The sequence below is a fragment of the Ursus americanus genome, chromosome 14 (genome assembly GCF_024610735.1).
Source record: "Ursus americanus isolate L20-20 chromosome 14, mUrsAme1.1.p, whole genome shotgun sequence".
NCBI classification, from domain to species: domain Eukaryota; kingdom Metazoa; phylum Chordata; class Mammalia; order Carnivora; family Ursidae; genus Ursus; species Ursus americanus.
This window is the reverse complement of record NC_142140.1, coordinates 3131655-3159559: the sequence shown is the minus strand read 5'-3', so window position 1 is coordinate 3159559 and position 27905 is coordinate 3131655. Positions and strand designations below refer to the sequence as shown.

At 46.8% G+C, this 27905-nt stretch overlaps 1 protein-coding gene across 2 annotated transcripts in view; it reads left to right on the top strand.

Moving 5' to 3' along the window:
- The first annotated feature begins 801 nt into the window (after positions 1-801).
- The window catches only part of ACAD9 (acyl-CoA dehydrogenase family member 9), a 48015-nt gene continuing 20911 nt past the window's right edge, over positions 802-27905 (top strand). For both annotated transcript variants that reach the window (XM_087866741.1, XM_045812296.2), the window contains exons 1-8: positions 802-995; positions 6346-6439; positions 18485-18586; positions 21853-21959; positions 23036-23136; positions 23970-24048; positions 24877-25051; positions 27238-27311. In XM_087866741.1, coding sequence (XP_087722867.1) covers positions 846-995; positions 6346-6439; positions 18485-18586; positions 21853-21959; positions 23036-23136; positions 23970-24048; positions 24877-25051; positions 27238-27311 — 882 coding nt within the window. In that variant the 5' untranslated portion in view covers positions 802-845. The remainder of the gene's footprint in view (positions 996-6345; positions 6440-18484; positions 18587-21852; positions 21960-23035; positions 23137-23969; positions 24049-24876; positions 25052-27237; positions 27312-27905) is intronic.

The window sequence follows — 27905 nt, the reverse complement described above, 5'->3', positions numbered from 1 at the left end:
GCTTTTTTTCTTGTAAATCACTAAGACCTCTGTCTTAGTGGACTCCTTAAGACTCCTGTCTTGTAGGACTGTAATCTCTATAAATTAACTGTTAGTTTTTCCTTGCCTTAGCTTTAGGGCAGCCAGGAGTGCCTGAGGAAGCTCACAAATTCCACCTGGGAGTGGGGGGGGGGCAGTTTGTGGGGTTTGCAGGGGTGTCAGCTTGTGCTTTGTCTTCAGCTCGCCTTCTACTCTTTCATCATTTCCCAGGGACAGTTGTGACTCAGGATTACATCCAGACCTCTTTCTGGCAGAACAAGCCTTTTATTTTCCCCTTCCAGATTAGGCATACGTAACATGCATGAAAGCTATGAATCGAAAGGAAGCCTCAGGAATCCACTTAAAAAACATTACACATCCTGAGTTCCCCTCCAGAGATAACCAATACTGTGAATCCCCCTCCCATTTTCTTTTCTTTAGATTTGCCACGTCTTCGTCGCCCCAACTGGCAACAGGGAAGCAAGTGGAGACAGCCGGGCCTCCGCTTGGACTCCCGGGCGCTGAGAAGTTTCCCCTAGCTGGCACAGACCCAACCTCCCACCAGCTCTTGAAATCAAAAGCCTCCCCGTGGCCAATAACAGCCCAGCAAAAAGCTGCCAACACGGCGCCGATCCGCCCTTCGACCTCCCCCCTCACAGCCCCGCCTTGTGGAAGGCCGCGCAAGCGCAATGGAGACGGGCGGGGTGGTGCGGTCGAGGGGCGTGGCCCAGGCCAGTGGCGTCATCGGGCGGCGCCTGCAGGGTGCATGTGACTGAGTCGTTAAAAAAGACGTCGGCGCGGGGGTGGCGTGGATCACGTCGGGCAGCATGGGTGTCGCGGTGCTCTTCTTGCGCGGGGTGGTAGCGGCGCGTGCCTCCCGGGCTCTGGTGGCTTTCGCCACGAGCCGGCGCCCGCTGCGCACTAGCCCGCGGAGCCGAGCTTTCGCCAAGGAGCTCTTCTTGGGCAAAATCGAGAAGGTAACGCCGAGCGCTGGCCGACCCTTGCTCTCTTGCCTCCCGGTTGTTGCGCTTTAGCAGGAAAGAGGGGTTGAAGTGAAAGTCCCCCACCTGGCGGACAAATACGCCGGGCAGGCGGGGGATGTGCTCAAACTCCCAAGTTCCTGAGTCCCGCTAGAACCTTTCCAGGGAAAGGGAAGAGTCCAGCTACGGGCCCTGAGAATCAATCTACGGTTCTGACAGCTAATTCTTGTTAGGTCAATTTGGAAATGCCTAGGTGAGGTGGTCACTGAGCAACCCTCAGCGTTCTGGCCCCGAAATGTGCGGGCCTTCCTCTCTGATTCCTAAACAGCTCGGACCGTGACCGCGGCGCTCTTCTGGCGGTTTCTCGCGGCTCCTTGGCGTCACAGCTTGATTTCCGGCGCTTCACCCTGCGTTAGCACGCTGGCTCCGAGGTGTCTCCCCGACCCGGTCCCTTCCGTAGGTGGTATAACCCAGGAGTAACCTAGCTGTTACTCAGTAGTTAACAGCTGCCTTATCAAGCCCTCATCATCCTCTTGTTAATGGATTTGACCTTGGTTCTCTTTCAGCCTCAGTTCTTTCAGCCTTAAAATGGAGCTAGTTACATGTACTGCCTCACAGATACGTCGTAAAGTGAGATTTGTGGTGCACGGAAATGCTTTTTGAATTGTTGGGTACTGTGTAGAGATGCCAGAGGCAGTAGAATAGGTCATGATTGCGGGCTTCACCACTTAGTAGTCTTGTGACCTTGAGTTAGTCACTTCACTTTCCTGTGCCTGAGTGCTGATCTACAAAATAGTTAAAGTGGTACTTGCCCTCTCCTAAAAGTGCCATGCAAAGCAAAGAAAAAAAAAATGTGTGTAAAATGCTTTGAGGTAGGCTGAAATGTTGACTGGTACTGTATTGTTTAAGGAGTTATTCTCCGATTTTTCTTTAGACTGTTCCTCTAATCAGGCAATACAGGTGCAGAAGTTGAAACTCAGAATGGTTTGCCCTGCTAGGAAGTGCAAAGCCAGTCTTTAACGTTTGAGAAACCTTTTTTGCCCGGAACCTGGGTCCTGGGACGTCCATCATGCCTTCCAGCACATTGGTGAAAAAAACACAAATTTTTCATGTCTCTCTTTCTCCAGGCTTCGTGTACCACCTCCCCCATCCTCATTCACCTGTCAGCTTGGCTTCTTGTTTCACTGAGAAAGCACACGCAGTCAGAGGAGAACCTCCATCACTGCGTTTACCCCTTGTCCCCACATGTGTGCCCATAGGTCTACAGTCGATGACTATGGATGAACTATGTATCTTAGCAAAGACCAACCTTATCACTAGGCCCCATGCCTTCTCACCTACTCAGGGACATTGATCCAGTAATTCTTTCCTTTCTCGTCTCCATCAGTGATTGTTCCCTCTCTGCTACATCTTGAACTCAGACCATTCGAGCTTTTGTCCTTAACAATCTGCTGAAACTGAGGTTAGTGATTTCCATGTTGTCAAACTAGTGGTCTGTTCTCACCTTCCTTGATACAGTTCATCACTCCTGGCTTCTAAAAAACCATTCTCTCCTGGCTTTTCTGTTGACTTCATTGGCTGATCCTTCTCAGCCTCCTATGCTGGATCTTTCTTGGCTCCTTAACCTCTAAACGTTGGCCAGTCTTTCTGACTAGCCCTATCAGAGTTGGGAATTTTCTTTTTTTTTTTAATTGTTTTTAATTTTTAAGTCCAGTGTAGTTAGCATACAGTGTTACATTAGTTTGAGGTGTACAATATAATGATTCAACAGTTCTAGTTATTACTCAGTGCTTATTTGTGTACAGTAAATCTCCTTCACCTATTTCATCCATCCCTACACTCACCTACATTCTGGCAACCATCTGTTTGTTTTCTTTAGTTGAGTCTCTTTCTTGGGACACCTGGGTGGCTAAGTCGGTTAAGGGTCTGCCTTCGGCTCAGGTCATGATCCCAGGGTGCTGTGATGAAGTCCCACACAGGGCTCCCTGCTCAGCAGGGAGCCTGCTTCTCCCTCTGCCTGCCTTTCCCCTAGCTTGTGCTCTCTTTCTCTATCTCTGACAAATAAATAAAATCTTTAAATTAAAAAAAAAAAGTCTCTTTCTTGGGGCACCTTGGTGGCTCAGTTGGTTAAGCATCTGCCTTTGGCTCAGGTCATGATCCCAGGACCCTGGAATCTAGCCCCACGGAGGGCTCAGCAGGGTCTAATACTCCCTTTCACTCTCCTTCCCTGTGAGGGCGTGCACGCTGGCGTGCTCGCTCTCTCTCTAGCTCCCTCTGTCTCTTAAATAAATAAAATCTTTAAAAAGAGTCTCTTAGTTTGTCTCTCTCTTTCCCTTTCCTCTTTGCTCGTTTGTTTCGTTTCTTAAATTCCACGTATGAGTGAAATCATATGGTATTTGTCTTCTCTGACTGACTTATTTCACTGAGCATTATACACTCCAGCCCCTGACTTTTTTTGTTAATTCCAGTATAGTTAACATGCAGTGTTATATTAGTTTCACTTGACTCTTTTTTCTTAATCGAAGTATAGTTGACACACAATGTTATATTAGTTGCAGGTGTACAACAGCGATTTGACAAGTCTGTACTTACGCTCATCACAAGTGTAGCTGCCACCTGTCACCATACAACACTACAGTACCATTGACTAGAGTCCCAGTGCTGTACCTTTCCAGTACTTCCCACTCATCTTCCTCATTTTTCCCATCCTCCTACCTCCTTCCCCTCTCACACCCATTAGTTTGTCCTCTGTATATGTGGGTCTGTTTTTCAAAGTTGGGGTTTTCTGAGGCTCTGTCTATAGACTTCTCTTTTTATCCACAACTCTTCCTTTAATTTAGCATTGTGGCTTTAAATATCATCAGTATCCTGACGACTCTAACATATTTCTCCAGCTCAGATTTCTCCCCTGAACTCCAGGCTCTTGATGTCCACCTCTCTACCCAGAAGCTCCACTTAGATGTCTAATAGGCACCTCAGATTTAGCATATCTGAAACTGAGTTCCTGGTGTTGCCACCCACTTTGCTCCTCCCACCAGTCATCTTATCGCAGATGGTGGTGGCTCTGTTGTTCCACTGTTCAGGCCAAGCTCCTGGAGTCCCCTTGGATGCCTCTGATTCTCATAATCTACATCTAAGCCAACAGCAAACCCTGTTTTCTCTACCTTCCAGGATATATTTAGAATCTGACCACTTGTGAGCCCCTCCAGTGCTGCTGCCCTGACTGAAGCTGACGTCATCTCACAGCATTGCTGGGGTTTGAATCTCTGAGTACAGAGAAACCTCCAAGGTCCTCTAGGCCTGTAGCTGTCACGCTGCCCTCGGTTGGACCCTTGCTATTCCTGGAAGTGCCCCCCAGAGGCTATTGCCAGGGCCAGCGGGGAGTTGAATGGGAGGCATTTGGGTGACCTCCCCACCTGCAGCCTCAAACTGAGCAGCTCGACTTTTACCTGTGTTACGTATTTGGTTTCTGTAGTAGACTTATTTGAGAAATCAGTTCCACTGCTTCAAAAAATTTAAAAACTGCTGATAGAAGTCGAGCCCAGCACCCACGAGACACCCCATTGGGATTGTGAACATTGCTGTCAGAAATCTGTTCTTACATGCACTTGAGCTCTCTCTTCCTGTAGCAGTTATCCTTTGGTTGTAGGTGAGGACCAGCTAGCTGCCAGGCTTTCTCTTTTCTCACCTGCTGTGCTCGCTGGTAGCAGAACGGAATCATCTTCCTCTGACACTGCCTGTTGCACAAGCCCACAGGAACCAGTGAGGCTGTGAAGGGCCTGGGTTGAGCCTCTGTATATTCAGCTAAGCAGCCGGCTTTGTTCTGAGAGGCTGTAGAGTGATGAAAGTCTCAGCGTATTTTCTGGCTAGACCATTTTGAGGGCAGGATCTGGGATGGCCTGGGGGGCAAGAGTTCCTTGAAGTCTGCTGTCCCTTTTGGATAGGGACCTTCCACGAGCCTGTAGTCCTGGATCCTGAGAGGAGAAAACAGACTTGGGAGCTTACTAGAGTGGACAGGCGTCAGTGGCTGATCAGAGATACACAGGGGGATAGAGGGGAAGACTGAGGACTCCTCTGTTCTAAAGACCCTTCCTGAGCACTCGGTAGGAGGTGCCATGAGGAGAGGCAGGACTCCTGGGGGCTGGCAGCCTGGGGCCTGGGACATCACTTCTCAGCTGTTGGGAGACCAAATCCAAGAACTCGTCTGAGCCCTCATGCTGCTCTGGCAGCTGCAGGGGTAGCAGGAACCCAGAAAGCCAGAGGAGCTAAGGACGCAGGAGGATTGTAGGCAATATGTAGTGATGGCTCAGTGAGGAATCCGAGGTCAGCCAGAAACATCGGCCATTTGACCGTTTGAGACAGACTTGACGCTCAGCTGTTCTCCAGGCTGTGAGGCAGAAAGGAGAGCAGAGCCAGTGTCCTCTACAAATGAGTACAGCTTCTTCATATTCCCGGACACCGTATCTCTTTGGAGCCTCCCCTTCTAAGGGGTCAGCTGTGACAGAAGAGAAGCTGACCCTGAGAAAGGCCAAGTCACACATGGATGCGGTAGAGCCAGAGTTGAGTTCAGGTTGATGGCGCTCAGCAGCCGGCTGTCCTGCAGTGATCCTCCTGCGAGTAGATGTCCTCGGAACAGGAGGGACAGGAGGGACGGAGGCTGGAGTGCGCAGCCAGGCAAGAAACCTGGCGAGACGGAGGCCTGTCCTCGCTGTGTGTTCTTGTCGGCGCAGCACCTTCAAACGCACAAAATAGCGAGCGTAGAATTTTACATTTCGGTAGAGAGCTTTCCCATCCTACTGCCTTTCATAGTCCTCCCAACACCCTTAAGTAAATATTCACCTGCATGTTACGCGTGGGACAGTGGGAGCTTGGAGAGGGGAAGGGGTTTGGCTAGGGCCGCCCAGTCATCAGGCTGCAACTCAGGGAACCGAGTTGCAGGGCTTTAAAGTGTTAGGGCTCTTTGTTTCATGGGACACTCTATGGACCTGGTTACTGATAGGGGAAGCTGATCAAAAGCAGGGATAGGCCCGCTTAACAATGAATCGTGGAACACTACATCAAAAACGAAGGATGTACTGGATGGCGACTAGCGTAATAAAAAATGAAATAAAAAATAAAAATAAAAAAAAGAATAAACCTGCTTGAATTGGGCAGAAGATCCGTCTCGGTGGTGGGGTCTGCTGCACGATTCCTGTTTAGGATTTGCATCCTACGTCCGTCAGTGAGTAATGCCCTGCCTACCAGATACGGAATCTAGCAACTCCGTTTTCTCCCCTTCTGACTGATATTACCACAATGGGAAATGGCTAAAAATTAAATTTTTAGTAAATGTATATGTCATTTTTAGAAAGAAGTTTTCCCGTTTCCAGAAGTTAGCCAAGATGAACTTAATGACATCACTCAGTTTGTGGGACCTGTAGAAAAATTCTTCGCTGAAGAGGGTATGTATGATCTTCTTTGTCGTCACTGATTTCCATTTTAAGGGCAGTTGCCTTGATATTTACGTTAGAAACAGTATACATAGCGGAAGCTCTCTTGAATGTTCTCAATCAGGTGGAAATAATGTATGTTGATAATATTTTGCTTTAAGACTCTTCCCACTTTTTCTGAAATTTAAGAAGCAAAACAGATGAACATTGGGGAAGGGAAGGAAAAATAAAAGCTGACAAAATCAGAGAGGGAGACAAGCCGTAAGAGAGACCTAACTATAGGAAACAAACTGAGGGTTGCTGGAGGGGAGGGGTGGGAGGGGATGGGGTAACTGGGTGATGGGCATTAAGGAGGGCACTCGAAGTAATGAGCGCTGGGTGTTAAGTACAACTGATGAATCACTGAACTCCACCTCTGAAACGAATACACTATATGTTAATTAAAGTGAATTTAAATAAAGAATTAGAAAAAAAGAATCATCTCAATCGCTATTTAATTAGAAGGCATCTAGTTTAGTGTTTCTCAATGTATATGTGTTGAAGACATTTCCAGACTGTTGCAAACCAACGCTTTTGTAAAATATGATAAAATGAACAACTAGCAAAATGGAAGAAAAAAAAACCCAAAAAACCAAAGACCTACAAAATACAAACCCACTGATGGTGTGCTTGGTTGTGTGGCAGTGTAAAATTGCTAGAAGTGTTTTTAAAGGTTTGCTCTCTCTGAGCTTGTTAGGGACCAGGAATAGTCTAGCAGCCTGCAGACTGCAGGTCGAGGGCACCAGTGTAGCCTGAAGATCCCTCCCTTAGACCGTTCAGCCAGCCCTTTGACAGGGCTGCATCTTGGTGGAGGGAGTTCTCTGGGGAGTTCAGTGATGGTTGATTGACAGTAGTATTTGTCTAGCGCGGAGGACCCCAAAGGGTTCTTCTTTATATGGGTTTTATCTATGAATATGTGCCCTGCTAGAAGATTAAAACTGAGAAATTTAAAAAATACTTTGTTCATTTATTACTTTATTTAAAAATCATGAAAAGCCCAGTACATGTTAACAGAAACAATATTTTAGGGGCGCCTGGGTAGCGCAGTCGTTAAGCGTCTGCCTTCGGCTCAGGGCGTGATCCTGGCGTTCCAGGATCGAGTCCCACATCGGGCTCCTCGGCTGGGAGCCTGCGTCTTCCTCTCCCTCTCCCTTGCTGTGTTCCCTCTCTCGCTGGCTGTCTCTCTGTCACATAAATAAATAAAATCTTTAAAAAAAAAAAAAAGAAACAATATTTTAAATGAGAAATAATATTTATTTGCAAACAAAAAGTAATGAGAGGTATGGTTTTACAGTTTCGCAGATCTTTTTAATATTCGGCTTATTGTTATATGCAACGACAGGTATCAGAATCTAGCCAGAACCAGGTAGAATCCAGTTGGATTCTCATAACTTTCTGCATTTAATCTGTGATACATTTCTTACAGTTCCAGGAAAACCCCATTGTACACTCATGATAGAAATAAAAGGGCAAAGAATATTTTACTATTACTAAAATAGCTTTGGCCCTGTGGACCCCCTTGAAGTGTTTCTGTCCGTGTGCACACCAGTTCCCCCCCCCCCCACCCCCCACCCCAGCACTCGGAGAAATTCTACATCACTAACTCTTGTTCTGTTGCTGGTTTTAAAAGTTGCTTTGTTGTGTAAAAATATCTTTTATTTAGGAATATTTGTTTCTGTTTTTGTTCCAGTGGTTATCTTCCTACTTGTATCTTTTCTTAGTTCCTTGTTCTTTTACTTAAACGTTTACTATCTGATTTGTCGGGATTTTCGTAAGCTTTACAGAGGTATAACTGATTTATAATAAGTTGTACCTCTTTAAAGTGTAGTGTTTGATAAATTTTGAGATATATGTTCCCCCATATTGATGAACAAATTGTTATGCTAGTAGTCTTTTGGACCCTATATTAGGTACAAATTTTCTAGGCAGCATGTATATACACACGCTTTATAGATAAACTGTTCTCCATCTCTCTGGCTGATTTGTTGAAATAGTGCTAGTATTTCCACCTTGTTGGAATTAAGTATATCCAAACTTTGTATTCTGAGTCAGAAGTACAAATTTTCCCCAAGTGATATATATTGTCCTCATCAGTCTTGTCTCCCAGTGTTTGTTTATGAGACTTCTGTTTTCTTAAACAGTACAAACATTACATTTCAATATTTTAATCTTTGACAATATGGTATTACAAAAAAAGTGCTTTTCTTCTCTTACTGTTCAGTTCAGTCATCTTCATATGTCCTTAAACCTTACTAGTCACTTGTTATTTCATTTTCCTCTGTGTGGCTTTTTTTTTTTCTTCTTCTTCACTTCCCTTGGAATATTGGTGTTTTTGTTCCTGGTTTCTAAGAGGTCATTTATGACTTAGGATGTTAACCATTTGCCATGCGTTGCAAATGAAATACCATGTGTCGTCACCATCATTTTACTGGGATGTTTTACTTTTTGGTTGTACAGAAGTTGTGTATTCAAATATAATAATGTTCTGCTTAAAAAATATATATAGGGGCGCCTGGGTGGCACAGCGGTTAAGCGTCTGCCTTCGGCTCAGGGCGTGATCCCGGCGTTGTGGGATCGAGCCCCACATCAGGCTCCTCCGCTGGGAGCCTGCTTCTTCCTCTCCCACTCCCCCTGCTTGTGTTCCCTCTCTCGCTGGCTGTCTCTATCTCTGTCGAATAAATAAATAAAATCTTTAAAAAAAAAATATATATATATATATATATATATACACATGCACACACATATACACACACACATATACACGTGTGTACACATATGTATACACACTGTGTGTGTGTGTGTGTGTGTGTGTGTGCGCGCGCGCACGCCCCCAAGGGGCCATCAACACAACTAAGTTAATAAACATATCCATTACCCCTAAACATTTTCTCACGCCCTTCTTATCTCCTTCTCAGGTTGTCCCCAGGGAACCACTGATTGGCTCTCTGTCACTAGATTAGTTCGCATTTCCTGGGATTCTATGTAAATAGAGTTCTACATTACATATGTTTTTGCGTAGCTGCTTCTGGTATAATTCTGAGTTTCATCCATGTTGCATGTACTAATAGTTCATTCCTTTTTTTTTTTTTTTAGGGGGGAGGGGCAGAGGGAGAGAGAGAGAGAATCTTAACCGGGCTCCCTGCCTCCCAACATGGGGCTCAATCTCACAACCCTGAGATCCTGACCTGAGCCAAAATCAAGAGTCGGACACTTAACCGACTGAGCCACTCAGACGCCCCTAGTTCATTCCTTTTTAACACTGAGTAGTGATTCTTCGTGTGGATATTACCACAGTTTGTTTATTCACTCACCTATTAATTGACATTCAGTATGTATCCAGATTTTAGCTGTCACAAAAGATGTGAATATTTTTCTGTGAGCCTGGTGTAGACAGACACATGCTCACATTTCTCTTGGGGAGGTATGAAGGAGTGGAATATCTGGATTGTAAGATAGGTTCATGTTTAATTTCTTAGGTAACTGCCAAACTGTCTTCCAAAGTGGTTACCACTTTACACTCCCACCAGGTAGTCAGGTCCCAGGTGCTCCACATTTTCACTAACACTTGGTACGTCAGTCTCCTGCTAGTGAGTGTGTTGTGGTAGCTCATTGTGGTTATAATTTTCATTTCCCTAATAACTAATAATCTTAGGCATCTACTTGCCATCAGTATATCTTCTTTGGTGAAATGTCTTTCAAATATTTTATTCGTTAAAAAAATGGGATTATCGTTGAGCTGTAAGAAGTCTTTATTCTAGATACAAGTCTTCTCTCCAGTATTTGTTTAGCAAAAATTTTCTCCTAGTCTGTAGCTTGATTTTTTCATTTTATTAGCAAATATTCTTAATGTTAAGTGCAGTTTTTTTCTTTTGCAGTTCATCTTTTTTTGTATTTCATGTAAGAAATCTGCCAAACCCAAGGTCAGGATGATTTTTGTCTATATTTCCTTCAGAAGGTTCATATTTTTAACTGTTAACGTTCAGATTGTGACCCCTTCCCAGTTAATTTTATATATGACGTGAGGTAAAATTTGAGGATTTTGTGCATCTGACTGTCCAGTGGCTCCAGCAACATTTGCTGAAAAGATTATCCTTTCCCATTTAATTCGCTTGGAACCTTTACCAAAAATCAGTTGACCAGAGCATTCTGGGACAGAAGCAGAGTAGGAAGCCCCAGGAATCTGTCTCCCCACCTGGACAACAGCTGCAGTGGCAGAACATGCGTGCTGTGACTGTTCTTGGAACTCTGGGGTCCGTTGAAGTCTTGCAGTTTCCAGGCGAGCGTGGATAGAAAACTGCAGTTAAGTTTGATCTTAGCTCTGAGCACAGTAGCCGCTGCCCGTCTTCCACCTTCAGAGCAGGCAGCTGTGCACTTATCCCTGGAGCAGCTTGCACGTGGCTTGTGGGAGCCAGAGTAGCCGAAAGAAAGACCTTGTCCCTCAACTATTAGGGATCTGTGCTCTGATTACTGTTTCTGATCACAGACGTACAGACCAAGAAGCAGAGGCCATTTTTTTTCTACCTTCTCTTATTGTTGCAAGCCCTTAACCCCTGTGGCTGAAGTGACTTCCAGGGGATTGAAGATGCTGTGTCTTTTTTGTCTGCTCCCCTCCCCTTCATTTTTTCTTTTGAGAGCCAGATTGAGGACGAGGACATTCAGAAGCAACTACATATACAGGGGAATTATAAAGTCACCACACATGCCCAGGGAAAGGTATAGACTCAGGAAAGACCTAGCACAGACACAGCCAACAGCAATTAAAAACCAAACGAAACAGACATCGAAAGTACCATCAACAAAAGCAAAAATCAACATGTAGGACTGCAGCAAGCTTAGAAATTTCTGCACAGCAAAGGAAACCATCACCTAAGGAATGGGAGGAAATATTTGTAAAAACCATGGATCAGATAATATCTAAAATATATAAAAGATACAAAGAACTCCTGCAACTCAGTAGCAAAAAAAAAAAAAAAAAAACTCCAGACAATCCAATTTTTAATTAGAATAATGCTTGCCACATAGACTAAGGAAGTGTTTCCTCCTGTTCAAGTGTCTGTAAGATTTTGTGTAAAATTGTTAATGATTCCTTAAATATTTGGCAGAATTCACCAGTGAAACCATTTGAGCCTTGAGTTTTCTTAATGGAAACGTTTTAACTAATTTGATTTTTTTTTAAAGATTTTATTTATTTATTTGTCAGCACAAGGAGGGGAGGGGGCAGAGGGAAAGGAAGAGGGACAAGCAGACTCCCCGCTGAGCATAGAGCCCGACGTAGGGCTTGAACCCAGGACCCTGAGATCATGACCTGAGTTGAAGTCAGACACCTAACCAACTGAGTCATCCAGGCGCCCCTAACTAATTCAATTGCTTTAATAGATATAAGGCTATTTAGGTTACATAATTTTTTGAGGAACTTCCATACTGTTTCCCACAGTGGCTGCACCATTTTGTATTCCCACCAGCAGCGCACGAGCGTCCCTTTCTCCACATCCTCACTAATACCTGTTGTTTCTTATCTTTCTGTTACTAACCATTCCGGCATGTCTGGGATGATGTTTCTTTGTGGTTTTGATTGCTTTTCTCTAGTGATGAGTGATGTTCAGCATGGTGTGTCCGTTGGTCATCTGTATGTTGTCTTTGGAGACATGTCTGCTCACATCCTCTGCTTGTTTTTTAGTTGGACGTTTGGTTTTTGACATGGAGCTGTGAATTCGTACATATTTCGGATGTTAACTCCTTAGTGGTTATGTCCCTCGCAAACGCCATCTCCCATTCAGTAGGTTGCCTTTTCATTTTATGGATGGTGTTCTTTGCTGTGCAAAAGCTTTTTAGTTTGGTAGTCCCATGTGTTTACTTTTGCTTTTGTTGCCCTTCCCTGAGGAGACAGACCCAAAAAATGATTGCTCTGACCAGTGTCTAAGAGCTTACTGCCTGTGTTTTCTTCTAGGAGATTCATGGTTTTTGGTCTTAAATTTAAATCTTTAATCAATTTTGAGTTTATTTTTGTATATGGTGTAAGAAAATGGTCCAATTTCATTGCTTTGAATGTAACTGTCCAGTTTTCCCAACACTCTTTATTGAGGAGACTGTCTTTTCCCCCGATTGTATATTCCTGCCCCCTTTATCAAAGACTAATTGACCTTTAAAGTGTGAGTTTATTTCTGGACTCTCTTCTCCTTGATCTACATGTCTGTTCTTGTGCTGGGGCCATACTGTGTTCATTACTCTAGCTTTGTGGTATAGTTTGAACTCAGGGACTGTGATACCTCCAGCTTTATTCTTCTTTCTCAAGGTTGCTTTGGCTATTTGGGGTCTTTTGTAGTTCCATACAAATTTTAGGGTTATTTATTCCAGTTTCTGTGAAAAATGCCACTGTTACTTTGATACATATTGCACTGAAGCTATTGAAGCGTTCTCTGGATAGTGTTGACATTTTAACGATACCGTTCCAGTCTGTGAGCATGGTATAGGCGTACCTCAGAGAGATGGCGGGTTTGGTTCCAGACACCACAATAAAGCAAGTATCACAATAAAGCAAGTCAAATGAAGTTTTGTTTTCCCGGTGCATATAAAAGTTATGTTTACACTGTATTGCAGTCTATCAAATCGTGTACACTAGCATTATGTCTTTAAAAATATACATTTAAAAAAAAGATTTTATTTGTTTATTTGACAGAGAGATGAGAGAGCAGGGGGAGCAGAGGGAGAAGGAGAAACAGGCTCTCCACTGAGCAGGGAGCCCAATGCGATACTCAGTCCCAGGACCCTGGGATCATGACCTTAGCCGAAGGCAGATGCTTAACTGACTGAGCCACCCAGGCGCCCAAAAAATGTGCATGCCTTTAATTTAGAAATACTTTATTCCTGGGGCACCTGGCTGGCTCAGTCGGTAGGGCATGAGACTTTTTTTTTTTTTCATGTTTTTATTTAAATTCTAGTTAGAGCACGTGACTCTTGATCTTGCAGTTGTAAGTTTGAGCCCCACGTTGGGTGTAGAGATTACTTAAAAATAAAAAATCTTTAAAAAACCCCCAACATTGTATTGCTAACAATGCTCACCGTCACCTTGAGCTTTCAGTAAGGTGTCGCCTTTTTGCTGGTGAAGGTGCTGCCTGAATATCGCTGCAGCTTCTGCATCAGGACTTACTGCCTCACCTCGTACTTTCATGTTACGGAGACGGCTTCTTTCCTTAAACCTCATGAACCAGCCTCTGCCAGCTTCAGACTTTTCTTCTGCAGCTTCCTCACCTCTCTCAACATTCATATATCGAAGAGACTTAGGGCCTCGTTCTGGAGTGGGCTTTGGCTTAAGGGAGCGTTGTGGCTGGTTTGATCTTCTATCCACACCACTACAACCTTCCCCACATCAGCGGTAAGGCTGTTTCACTGCTTTCGTGTTCACTGGAGTGGCGCTTGTAATTTCCTTCAAAAGCTTTTCCTTTGCATTCACAACTTGGCTGTTCGGCTCCAGAAGCCTAGCTCTTGGCCTTGACGAGCCTTCTTCACTAAGCTGAATCATTTCCAGCTTTTGAATGAAAGCGAGAGACTATGCGATTCTTCTTTTCCCTTGAATACGTAGAGGCCATTGTAGGGTTAGAGGCCATTGTAGGGTTACTAATTGGCCTATTTTCAATATTGTGTCTCAGGGAATAGGGAGGCCGGAGGAGGGGGAGAGAGACTGGGAATGGCTGGTCGGTGAAGCAGTCAGAACGCGTACATTTATCGGTTAAGCTCACTGTCTTATATAGGTAGAGTTCATGGCACCCCAAAACAATTACAATAGTAACATCGAAGGTCACTGACCACAGATCATCGTAACAAAATAATAATGAAGAAGTTTGAAATACTGTGAGAATTACCAAAATGTGACAGAGAGACATGAAGAGACATCAGAGCAAATGCTGTTGGAAAAGTGGCACAGTAGACTTGCTGTCATAGGGTTGCCACAGACCTTCAGTTTGTAAAAGATGCAGTGTCTGTGAAGTGCAGTTAAAATGAGGTATGCCTGTATGTCTTTCTGTCTATCATCTTTAGTTTCTTTGCTCACTGTTTAATGGTTTCCAGAATGCAGGTCTTTCACCTCCTTAGTTAAATTTATCCGTAGGTATTTTATTCTTTTTGATGCAGTTGTAAATAGGATTGTTTTCTTAATTTCTCTCTTTTTTTTTTTAATTTTATTTATTCATTTGACAGAGAGAGAGCACACAACCAGGGGGAGTGGCAGGCAGAGGGAGAGAGAGAAGCAGGCTCTCTGCTGAGCGGCTCGATCCCAGAACCCTGGGATCATGACCTGAGCAGACGCCTAACCAGCTGAGCCACCCAGGCGCCCCTTAATTTATCTTTCTGATAGTTCATTGTTAGTGTATGGAAATGCAACATTTTTATGTAGATTTTCTATCCTTCACTGAATTCATTTTTTTCTAGTTTTTTGGAGGAGTCTGTGGGGTTTTCTATGTATTGTATCATGTCATCTGCAAATAGTGACAGTCTTCGTTCTTTCTTACCAATTTTCGTGCCTTTTATTTATTTTCCTTATCTGATTGCTGTGGCTAGGACTTCTAGCACTATGTCGAATAAAAGTGGCAAGTGTGGGCATCCTTGTGCCATGCCTCATCCTAGAGGAAAAGCTCTCAGCTTTTCACAGTTGAGTGTGATGTTAGCTGTGGGTTTGTCATATGTGGCCTTTTAAATTCCCTCTACACCTGCTTTGTTGAGAGTTTTTATCAGAAATGAATGTTGAATTTTATTAAGTACTTTTTTTTGGCATCTGTTAAGGTGACCGTGATTTTTTACCTTCTTTTTGTTAATGGGATGTATCACGTTGATTTGCAGATGTTGAACCATCCTTGCATGCCCAGATAAATCCCTTTTGATCATGGTGAATAAGCCAGTTAATGTGCTTTTGAATGCGGTTTGTTAGTATTTTGTTGAGGATTTTTGCATCAGTGTTCCCTCAGGAACATCTAAGTTTGGTGGTGTCTTTGGTTTTAGTCAAGGCGCCTGCTTTTTAAGTGTTGTTAGGTGGGAGTAGAGCAGCCTATAGAGCCGTGTTTCTCAACCTGTTTTTCGTTATTGACCGTCCCCCCAAACCCTTTTTAGACACTTTGCCTATTTACACCCCACTCATAAAATTTTAATTCCATAATTATACCATGTATCTATTTGTGTATTATTTGTATTTCTGTTCTTTATACATTAAAAAAATACTTTTTGCTGCCCCACTGCAGAATCAATTTTTTTTTTAAAGATTTTATTTATTTATGTGACAGAGAGACAGCCAGCGAGAGAGGGAACACAAGCAGGGGGAGTGGGAGAGGAAGAAGCAGGCTCCCAGCGGAGGAGCCTGATGTGGGACTCGATCCCGGAACGCTGGGATCACGCCCTGAGCCGAAGGCAGACGCTTAACGACTGCGCCACCCAGGCGCCCCAGAACCAATTTTTATTACCTTTGAGGGTGCTGTTGCCCTTGCTGAGAATTCGTGGTCTAGGGCTAATTCTTCTGTCCTAGTGACGCGTTGCTCATTGCTCTTCTGCGTGCCCTGTATGTTTAGTATGTTGAGGTAAGGAGATAATTCCTGTCCCTGTTACTCCACCGTGGTTGGAAGCAGGGCTCTCCCCAGATCCTGACAGTTTCTTATTATACATACTCTGCTGTACAGCCCAAGCATTCCACTCCAAAATAGTGACCCAAGAGGAATGAAAGCAGACCTATGTAAAAACTTGAATAGGAATGCTCACAGAGCTTTATTTCTAGGGGTGCCTGGCTGGCTCAGTCAGTTAAGCATCTGCCTTTGGCTCAGGTCATGATCTCAGGGTCCTGGGATTGAGCCCCACGTCAGGCTCCCTGCTCAGTGGGGAGTCTGCCCCCCCACTTGTACGCTCTCTCTTGCTCATAAATTAATAAAATCTTTTTTTAAAAAAAAAAAAAAGAAGCTTTATTTCTAAGAACCAAAACCTGAAAACCATCCAAATGTCCATCGAAAGGTGAATGGATACGCTGTTTTATAACCATACAGTAGAATACTGAACAATAGAAAGTATTATGATAAAGTATTGGTACATGCAGTAGTATGGATGAAACTCAGAATCATCCTGAGTAAAGAAGCCAAATCAAAAGATTACCTGCTGTGTGATTTAAAACTCAAAGATGCAAACTAATCTATAGACAAAAAGAAGATGATAGTGGTTGCCTGGGGATGGAAATGGGCTGAGGGATTGATTACAAAGGAGCATGAGGAAACTTTTTGTGGAAAAGGAAGGTTTTTTTTTGGTTTTTTGTTTTGTTTTGTTTTGAATGAACCATGCTAATTAAATTTATTTTTGAGGACAGTATCAGAAAAAATATAAACAGGGATAAATTTCCATTCCTCTTTTTGCATTTATGAAGTGTAACTCAATATTTTCTTAACATTTTGTTTTTAAAATAGGGCAGCAACAAAAAGTCATTCACAAGTGTCTTATTACCTTGTAAAGGATTACTCAGGAAATATTTTCTTCCTCAGTTTACTTCTTTTTTTTTTTTTAATGATTTTTTATTATATTATGTTAGTCACCATACAGTACATCCCCGGTTTCCGATGTGTAAGGCTCGACGATTCATTAGTTGCGTATAACACCCAGTGCACCATGCAATACGTGCCCTCCTTACTACCCATCACCGGTCTATCCCTTTCCCCCACCCCTCTCCCCTCTGAGGCCCTCAGTTTGTTTCTCAGAGTCCATAGTCTCTCATGCTTCATTCCCCCTTCTGATTACCCCCCCTTTCTTTATCCCTTTCTTCTCCTACTGATCTTCCTAGTTCTTATGTTCCATAGATGAGAGAAACCATATGATAATTGTCTTTCTCTGCTTGACTTATTTCACTTAGCATTATCTCCTCCAGTGCCGTCCATGTTGCAGCAAATGTTGAGAACCCGTTCTTTCTGATAGCTGAGTAATACTCCATTGTATATATGGACCACATCTTCTTAATCCAGTCATCTGTTGAAGGGCATCTCGGCTCCTTCCATGATTTAGCTGTTGTGGATATTGCTGCTATGAACATTGGGGTGCATATGGCCCTTCTCTTCACTACGTCTGTATCTTTGGGGTAAACACCCAGTAGTGCAATGGCTGGATCATAGGGTAGCTCAATTTTTAACTTGGAAAAGGAAGTTTTTATTATTTATTTGGTGGGAGTAGTTTCATGGGCAAACACGTCAGAACTCAAAAAACATATTGTAAATATGCGGTTTATTATATACCACTTGTATATGTCAATAAGTTGTAAAAAAAAAGGCAAATTAAAAAATGAGAGGTTTGGACTCTTGGGGAATCCATATTTCTCATTAGTGATCCATGTGCATAAAAATTCCCAAGTGTAGGTTATGGTGGTTTTTAAATTGTATAATAGTAGTGAAGTTTAATATGCTGACAGTTGGAAAGAAGATTTCAATTAACTTGATTCAGGCACGAATGTGTATATACAAGGTATATAATTGTAGAGCTAATGCTAGTTATTGTTCCATCCTGCTCTAATGGACGTGAGTAGGTGTTAAACAGATTAGACTGTGGTCAGAATCTGTGGGTATGCTGAAAGAGCTGTGGTTTCTGAAACCTAGGTAGACATGGGTCCAGATATGCCCAGAGTCTGGCTATCTAGCTTGACATTTTAGGACAGTTCTGAAAGTTGTGTACTTATTTTCTAATTTTCTAGAAGGTAACGGTAATAAAAAAATTCAGGTGTAGTATGCCTTCAAAAAAGTTTATATTATCTCCTGCAGTTTTAACAGCAAATACACCCATGTGAATGGCACCCAGATCAAGAAACAACACTACCTGGTATAGGCCATTTCTCGAAATACAGTGTTGGCTGGGCTAATTAGGTGAAATTGAACACATGTTGAATAACTGACTAGACATGTCAGTTTTGAAGTTTCTGACCCTGGGATTGTATGCTCTACGAAAACTGTTCTGTTCACTTTTATCTTTGTAGACATAGCTTATATTTTGCTTAATCAAAATATTTCCTCTTGGCAGTGGACTCTCAAAGAATTGACCGGGAGGGAAGAATCCCAGATGAAACGTTAGAGAAATTGAAGAGCCTGGGGCTTTTTGGGATGCAAGTCCCAGAAGAATATGGTAAGTAAAGGAAAACACCACCCTGCTGGTTTGGCTCTCAAGAAAGCGCTCCATGTTTGTCCAGGAAAGGGTTCTGTTTGGGAAAGGTGGCCTTTAAATGCAGTATGTCCAGGATCAAACTATAAAACTGCTGGGATGAATAAAAACGCACCATGGACCAAATCTGGGGTAGCTGGCAGGTGAGTGTGTGGACTAAGGGACGTAGGAACAGAAAGAACTGTTGAGGCCTGCAATTTGTTCATTTGGCGCGGCTAAGGACCACTGCAGGATGTCTGCTCTCCAGATCCCTGTGGGCAGCAGAGAAGGGGGATGTATAACCTCAAAGCCACATCAGCCGATTTCAGTGTCGTTTGCACTGTGAGGCCCTTTGGTCTCTCCGTAGAGGAATTGCCCCAGAGCTGTGAACCCTTTTTGTTGGAGGGTTGACCGTGGGCTAAGAGCTCGGGTGTCAGGGTCTGCCAGTCTGCTTCCTACCCCGGAGCAGAGGAAGAGGGCACATGGCGGTGGGACACAGGTGCATTGAGGTGGAACATTAGGTCACTGAGAACATTTGAGCAGGGCCCGTTGTGCTCTGGACTGTCCCTATAATTCCTGGATTATTGTAGTGATGTTTTTAGCCCCTAGATGAAAGACCCAGCCTTTCTCCCCAGGATCCCAGTGTGAGTCTGTCTTCTTAGGTTTGGCCAGTCACAACCGCTGTTTCTTTTCCTGCCTAATCTAGAGTTGGTCATCTAAATTCTGTAGGGATTAAGGGAACAGCAAGAAGTGGGGCGGGGGGTTAGGGGGAGGAGGAACAGAGACTGGCACAGGAGCAGAATACAGTCACACGTGGATGTGTGCGCACACACAACATTTAATTTTATTCTCAGTCCCCCTTGCTGTGGAGGGGTGGCTCTGGGTTCCATAGCCCGTGCGCTGCACCCAGTGCTCTGTGAGCCCTCTGCGTGAGCTTTCTCTGCAGCCGCTTCCCCCTTTGATCAGCTAAGAGTCCAGTTTAGGGAAAAGAGCTATTGATGGTGCTTTAAAAGCTTGGGCCAGTTTCATGTCTTTGAGCTGATCATTTAGACATTTACTATTGTGGGCATTTTTCCAACCAGGTTGTGAGTTAGATTTTGCAGAGCAAGACACAGAAGTCGGGAGGTTTCCTTGACGTTCTGTCTCCCTGCCTGCTTTATTTCCAGAGACTAAAGTTAGGCCTGTCTTTTTCCTGTCCCACCTCCACAGCCAGGGCCGGGGGCCCTCGATGTCTGTAGAATCAATTCCCACTGGTACCCGGCCTGGAGCTGGTCTGGTCTGAGACCGAATGTGAACATTTAGGACCAACTAGTGCATGCCTGATCTGATTCTGAGGCGTATTTTATAATTAGGTGACATCTGAGTTCATATGGATGTTTATTGCAGCCTATTTAAGCTGTTAATGCATCTTGTCATTTGTGACACACCTCTCCTCACATTTCTGAGTGTGTAAAAATGACACTGCCCCACGTGCAAGAAGACGAAACCGTCAGTGCTGCCGCCGCCCCTCGTGGCCGCAGCTCGAGCCTCCGTGGAGGAAGCTTCGTGCTGCTTTTCCTCGGCCCGATCTACAGCCTCCGTGTGCGGCGGGGGAGAGACAGCTCTGCCCGGACAGCTGAGGCTCGGCTGCATCCTGGCTCACAAGGCAGAGGGCGTCGTGTGCCCTAGTGTGCAGGCCACGGTGAATATGAGAGCGGAACGGATGTGCGCAGAGCCGGAGAACCGTGGTGGGTCTGTCAGCTAAGCAAAACAAATAAGTGCTCGGAGAAAGCAGAGTGGCAGAAGCAAACCTCTAGACATAGCCAGCTTCGTGATAATAAATAGTTCCCCTTCAGAAGCATTTTTAAATTGCTTCTCGATGGTGGAAAGTACTTAATTTTATCGCCAAACACTTCATGTCGGTTTGGGATGTGTCTTTCTCCATCTGCTTGTGTTTTGTGCCAGCCTGTGTGGGCGGTGTGTGTGTGTGTGTGTGTGTGTGTGTGTGTGTTGGCATGAGATGATACAACTCTGCACCCCTCGTTCTTGTTTTCTGTCCTACTCGCTGATGTGAAAATGTTTTTTCTTTCCTGGGATGAGTTTGGGGCTTTTTTGCTTTCTTTTTTTTCTTTTTTCTTTTCTTTTTATCTTTTCTTGGAAAATTAACAGCAACCTTATATTTGTGCCCCAAAATTTGGGGGGAAATGTTCCCATTCTGGAGCATTCTAAAGACTGGCTGGAAACCCGTCCTGGACAATGGAGGCCCTTTTGGCAACCCAGGCTGGATTTTTCTCCCCCAGTTCCCTGTGTGCTGCCCAATGTGTGGTTCCTTCCTGCCCCTCAGCTTCTCCCCAGCCAGCAGTCTCCACCTTCTTGTCATCTGTCCCCATGTGTAAAGGCAGGGGTGGGGATGGGATACCGTGGAGCCCTGACCTTCCCCGGGTGCGGAACCCCGGAGGCTGTGCATCAGGCAGGGCCACCCTTCCCTTTATGTGTTGGGGGCACCCTCTGCAGTTGGGCTGTGCGCTGGCTCCAGGACTAGGACCCCCACCTGAATTCAGGGCCCAGCTCTGCCCTCGCTGGCCATGTGACCCTAGGCCCCCATTTATCATTTTTAAGACGCACAGAGGCCACCCAGCCACCTCTAGAAGTTGAAGATGAAATGCAAAATACATCAGCTCAGTGAAGTTTTTATTTTTTTGATCTTTGTCTTCTTCCTAGAACAGTGATTTCTATCCAGATTGACTTACCTCCGCAGGGAATGTTTGTCAGCGTCTCGAGACGTTTTGGCTGTCAAACCTAGGGGAAGGGGAACTGCTGGCACCTTATGGGTGGAGACCAAGGACGCTGCCATACGTCAGTAGTGCTGAGGCAGAGAAAACCTATCCTAGAGCCCCCTGGATACTGGGAATGGGTTGTCAGACAGCGGGCAGGTGTATAAAGATCTGTATCTGTGACAGAAGATATTCACAGCATTTTAAGTGATTTAATCCATGTGAAGGTACTCTCTTTGTATTAAATGTTCTATTTTTATGATAAAAAAATATCTGTATATGCTTCTGTGCTTAGAAAAGATCTGAAAGGATGTACTCAAAAATGCTCCGATAAGTTCATGGGTAATTTTTGTTTTCTTTGTACCTTTCTGTACTGTGATTTCTTAAAATGGCAACGTGGTATTACTTTATGAGCAGAAAAAGCAGTCAAGCCCTTTGCCTTCAGTGGGAGGAATTTGGGTCTGGACCATAAGTCAAGCTAGTCCGTTTCTTCTCTAGGTGGCCTGGGCCTCTCCAACACCATGTACACACGTCTAGGAGAAATCATCGGCCTGGATGCGTCTATCGCTGTGACCCTGGCAGCGCACCAGGCTATTGGTCTCAAGGTCAAGTGTCTGGGGTTTTTGATGCTTTGTGAAGGTCTGAAGTCATGTGGTGGTGTGGAGGCAGGAGGCTTGCTCAGTTTTACCAGGAAGTGACTTGGGCTTGCTGTCTCAGGGTCTTGGAGGGGGGCCCTGCAGCACTCCCCTGTTATCCTCCTCTCTCCAGCCACACCGGATGGCGCTTGGTCCCCACACCAGCAGCGTTGCTTTGATCACACTGTCCCTTCCCTTGGAATCCTCCTCCTGTCCCCATTGCCTTTGACCCATCCTTTCAGGCCCACAACCGATGCCACTGCCTCCGAGGAGCCTGTCTTCCCCTCACCACTGGAAGCGAGCCTGCGGAGCTCTGGAGTCACAAGGGGCCAGCAGAGCATGTCCTCCCTACTGTTTGTGCACAAGTCTTCCTTACCCCTGGGCTTAGGGCATTTTAGGGCAGGGCCACAGTCACACAGCTTTCAGTGACTGGCCCGCTACTCAGGCTGTCTCTGCTCACTGTAGAAAGTCAGAGAGGCCAAGGGAACAGTGTGCTTGGCCCCCCGACCCTGAGAGCACGTGTGCTCCGAGCAGTCATCCGGTGGAAAGAGCACGCTTCTGCCCGTGGCACAGACTGAGAGGGGGTGGGACGGTTCTGACACTCCTGCTTACCTTCTTTCTGCCAGGCGTGGCCCTGGCACTCCTGTGTCTTCACACGTTACCATCCAAACACCCTTCCAGTGGGTAGCATTACCCCCAGTGTGGAGTTGAGAGGATGGAGGCTCAGAGGAGGGACACCCCGGCCCAAGGCCACCCAGCCTGGAAGCGGAGGGGCGGTGATGACGATCCCTGAGTCCGACTCAAAGCCGTGCCGGTGCTCCAGGCCCAGGCCACGCCGGCGCGTGCACTTCGGGGTGGCTCCTTGGTAGCCCCCCTCGTCCTGCTCAGCAGCAGCTCTCCATTTCCTTCTTGGGGCTGCCGGCTCTGAGCTCAGGCTATTTCCTCTCGCGGGAGTTGTTTTCTCCAGGAGGGGCCACGTTCTGCAAGCACATTTCACACGTTCTTTTCTCCCCATAGCTGATAGCAGCCTCGTGTGTTTGGTTTAGGGGATCATCTTGGCCGGCAACAAGGAGCAGAAGGCGAGATACCTGCCCAAACTGGCATCGGGGGAGCACATCGCTGCCTTCTGTCTGACGGAGCCAAGCAGGTCTGCCCCTTGGCAAGAGGTGCCCCGCGGCAGCCTCCCGGGGCATCTCCCGGGGGCCCTGGGACAAGGGCTGTGGGTTTTGGTGAAGGTGATGGCTTTTCTGTCTTCCCTCCCTGAATCTCCCGGAGAGTCGACTCAGCAACTTTTTTTTTTTTTTTTTTTTTTTTTTTTTTGCCAGTTCTCTCATCTTTACCTTATTTCTCTGTCCCAGTGAAACTTACACATGAGGTAACATACCTGGCAGCACCCATCAAATAATTTTTTTGTGGTCTGCAGTACACCTTACATAGGATAGTGCATTCAGGCTTCTAAGCAACTCTCCAAGTGTGTAGGGCAGGCGGCACTGTCCCCACTGAACAGGTTGGGAACCAAGGTTCAGTGAGGTGGTGTCATCATCCCAAGGTCACACAGCCCGCTTAGGACTCAGGACTTCTGACAGGTCCGTGACTTGGACCATGCTCCATCCTGCTTCCCCTCACTTGGGAACCAGGGGTGCCCTGCACTCCTCCTCACAGGCGCTCAGACGAGCCCGTTCCGCGCACACAACCCCACATTGCAACCTCCGGTCAGGTCGTTTTCACCGCCACTCTCTCGTGTGGTGAAGCAGGGGCGGCCACATCCAGCCTGCCCCCTATCTCTGTACGTAAGGTGTTACTGGAGCACGCCCTTTGTTTACAGGTTGTTCGGGGCCCCCTCATGCCGCAGTGGCAGAGCTGAATACGTGTCCTCTCTAGCCCTTTCTTTTGAAAAGTTCCCCAGCTCCTATGTTCAAGTACCAAGCTGTTCCTCCTCCCCAGCGTCGCTCTCCTCACCAGTGTGTTCTGTGTCCGCAGTGGGAGCGACGTGGCCTCCATCAAGTCCAGGGCCACGCTGAGCGAGGATAAGAAGCACTACATCCTCAATGGCTCCAAGGTAGCGCTCTGTGGCCCGCTCGGGGTCTCAGCCGCGGCTTTCGCCACGCACTGACCGCCTTCCACACGCTGCGGCTCGTAAAGCGCACACACATCATCTCTTGCCTCGCAGCTCTTGGGTGGATGCGACTCCTTTCTGGAAGAAGGCACTGTGACCAGATTTCAAACACATGCGGAAGTGTAGTGTAGTGAGCTTCCTCTCAGCCGGCACCGGCCTCAGCAGGCCTACCCTAGCCCGCCGTGTTGACTCCATCAGCACGGCCGCCCTGCGTCACATCCCTGAGCGTTTCAGCATCTCTACAAGATGAGACTGTTTAAAAAACAAAGTCAGAATGCCATTGTCACATTTCAGAATTGATCGTTTCTTGGTCTAGTCAGCATTCCAGTTTCCCTGCTTGTCTCTTACCTTTTTATTTTCCAACAATTTGCTTGAATCAAGATCCACGTAAGTTCTATACATTGCAGTTTGGTGAGAAGTGTCTCTATCTTTCTCTCTCCCTCCTCCCCTTTCTTCTTCCCCTCTCCTTCCTGCCTGCTCTGCTTTCTTGAGGCGCCCTGCTTGGTTCTAGAGCCTGAGCTGTCTACCACTGGCTTCCCTTTTGTGTGCAGACACACACACACACAGCCACCTGTGGCTCTTGGGAAATCTGGGGAGACTGGGCTGAACCCCCATCTTCTGTCCACATAGGCTTGACTTCCCCAGAGCCAGGAACTTTATGTCTCTGGCCCGAAGTTTGACAGGCCCCTGGGGTGTCTTGTGGCAAAGGGTGGAACTGAGAGGTGGTACCTAATGGTTCAGTTTTCTCTGAAACCCTTTTTCTTCCCTCAGGTCTGGATCACCAACGGAGGAATGGCCAATATTTTTACTGTGTTTGCAAAGACAGAGGTTGTCAATTCCGACAGCTCAGTAAAAGACAAAATCACAGCATTCATAGTAGAGAGAGACTTTGGTGGAGTCACTAACGGGAAACCTGAGGATAAGTTAGGCATACGCGGCTCCAACAGTAAGTATCACGTGCGTGCATGCAGTGCAGGGTGTGTGTGTGAGAGAGTGAGGGAGAAGGGCCCCTTCAGCCCCATCCCATTCAAGATAAAATGAGATGTAAATAGTTTTGGTTCCACATAAGCATGTCAGCAAAATCACATTAGGAATGCCACAGTGACTGCGGGGCAGTGCCCAGGAGCTCCTTGAAGCTAATTTATTCTTTTAACACACGTCGCTTGTGCCCCTCTCCATATGGGGGCGCTGCTGATCGCCCCGTGGGCACTTTGTCCTGTGAGGGAGGCTGTAGTGGACACCAAGGAGGCAGAGGGGTGTCCTAGGTAAACATTCCACTGCAGGACGCCCCATCTTTCCTGTCTGGAACCTCCTTCCTCTTGCTCTCCCTGGTACCCACCCGGGCCCACCTGCACCCCCCTGGACAGCACTTGGTCCCCATGAGGCTCCCGACCCAACCAGTACTGCCATGGAATCCTCACAAGACGGACTCTTGACTTCCTAGTTCGGATCGTGGGGTGTCTGTGCTGCAGGGGACTGGAGGCGACCCCTCCAGACCCGCTTATGTCTGCCACCTCTTCTCTGGGGATCCTGGGTTCTGGATGGCAATACTTGCCACATTAGCCTGGTTTGGCGGGGTCAGAGGGCCGTGAGCTCTGACCTGGCTCCACTGCCTAGAAACTTCGTGACCTCAAACAAGCTCATTTACTTTCCTGTGCTTCTATTTCCTTACCTAACGGAAAGGGGTGATGACACAGTGCAGCTGGTGACGTGACCTGGGAGGGGAGTGTTATGACGTCTGTGTAATGCTTCGTGCCCATGGAAGCAGGTATTACCTACCACCAGACTCGTGCTGCCTATTGATAATAAGAACATTCCAGCAGAGGAAGGAGCGTGCTCAAAGGCCTAAGATAAAGAGCATGGCGTGCTGGTGGGGGGAAAGGTGGTCAGAGTGACCCAGGTGATGGGGAGAGCAGGCTGGCAGCCCTGCAGCACTGCGGGGCCAGCGTCCACACCGAAGTCAGGGTAGGCGGTGCCCCTGGGATCGTTCGGTGGCCCCATGGGAGTGGATTGAGTGGCCCAGGGTGAGGTCAGAGAGGGCGGTGGGGTCCTCCCCACACTCTACAGCCTGTGAAGGAATTAGAGCCACCAGGACGAGGGCCTGGCTCCATAGCCCATGTGTTATAAAACACGACCAGCAGCCAGAGAGACGATTTCATTGTGTTTCACAACCAAGCCATTGAAATAGTAGAATAAAAAGGCTGCAGACCTGCTCGCTTGCTGTTTGGCTCCTCTTGAGCCGCGACCTTCTTTGTCCCGAGTCTCCCATTTCTACCGGTGTGAAGTTGCTGGGAGCTGCAGTGTGTGTGACAGTGGACGAAACCATGCTGCTACAGAAGCGCCTGTTCGACCCACCTCCGTCCTCACCGCTGCCACGCTTTCCCCTCTCTGCCTGCCCCCGCACACCGAGCGCGTCCTCACTTCGGGGTCTGCCACCGTCCCCTGTCTGAGAAAGCACGCCAGCGCGCAGCTGACAGCGAGCCTCTCTCCGGCCTAGTGGTGCTGGGCAGCCTGCTCCGGGCTGTGGGTGGGGTCCCGGCGCGCCACGTGTGTGTACCATGCGGGGCTTGTTCTCACAGCAGATCAGGAGAGCCCCTGGGGGGCCGAGCCGGACCACACAGCACAGGAAGGCCGGGGCTCAGGTTGGGTGGGCTCTGTGCCCCTGGCAAGAGCTGGCTGGGCAAGGCAGGGAAGGGCCGTCAGCTCCTGCAGAGCCACGGTGCGGGCTCCCAGTGCATCTGAGTTAAGTGGGACCTGTACTCCCAGCAAGTCCAGGGACCTTAGAAGGGCCGTGCCGCCTGCTTTCATGGTTCCGCCTGTGGTTCGTGCTCCTCCAGACTCCGCCGAGCGTCACCTCAGAAGAGCCTGATGGAAGCCCTAACATAAATGTTATTTGCCCCCCTCCAGCTTCGGATCCTGGCACCACCCGCTCTCTCATCTGTAGTACCTACAGCATCATCACTTCCCTAGCAAAGTAGGGGCTCCACATGGACAGGGACCTTGTCTTTCTCTACTGTTCTTTCAGTAGCTGGAGAATGAGTGGACGCGTGAATGAATGACATCTCACGCCTATGGGTCAAGGGCGAGCGCTCTGCATTCGTCAGGTAAGGCCTTCAATTTCATCTTTTTCAGCTTGCGCGGTGCATTTTGAAAACACCAGGGTGCCCATCGAAAACGTCCTTGGAGAAGTCGGAGGCGGGTTTAAGGTGCGTGTGAGAGCAGCGCCCGTGAGGGCCGCACGGTTCATGGTTAGCTCGTTGGCCCCCAGCCCTGTCCATCCCTGCTTGTAGAGCAGGCCAGCGCATGCCTGCCAGATGACTGCGTGTGGGTCTCCGACGGGAAGTCAGCAGAGTGCAGAAGGAGGCTCCCAGAAGGGGAGTGTGGTTCTGCGAGGCTTCACTTGCCTTGAGTAGGGGTAGGAGTCCTCTCTCCATCAAGTGAAGGAAAGCAGGCCAGCGGGCACTGACAGAGCCCAGGCTCTCGGAGCGCACAGCCCTGCGTCCTGAGGCCCTGCCCAGATTTGTTTCTTAGAGTCCGATTTATTATTTTTTTTAATTGACATAAAACTCACATCACATAAATTTAACAATTTTCAGATGTACGCGTGGGTGTTATTCACTACGTTGTACAACCATCACCATGGTCTAATTCTGGAACATTTTCATCATCCCAGAAAGAAATGCCGTATCTTCTCATTTCCCCTTTCCCAGTCTCTGGCAATCGCTACTTTACTTTCTGTTTCTCTGGATTTGCCTGTTTGAACATTTCATGTAAATGGAATCCATATGCGACCTCTTGTG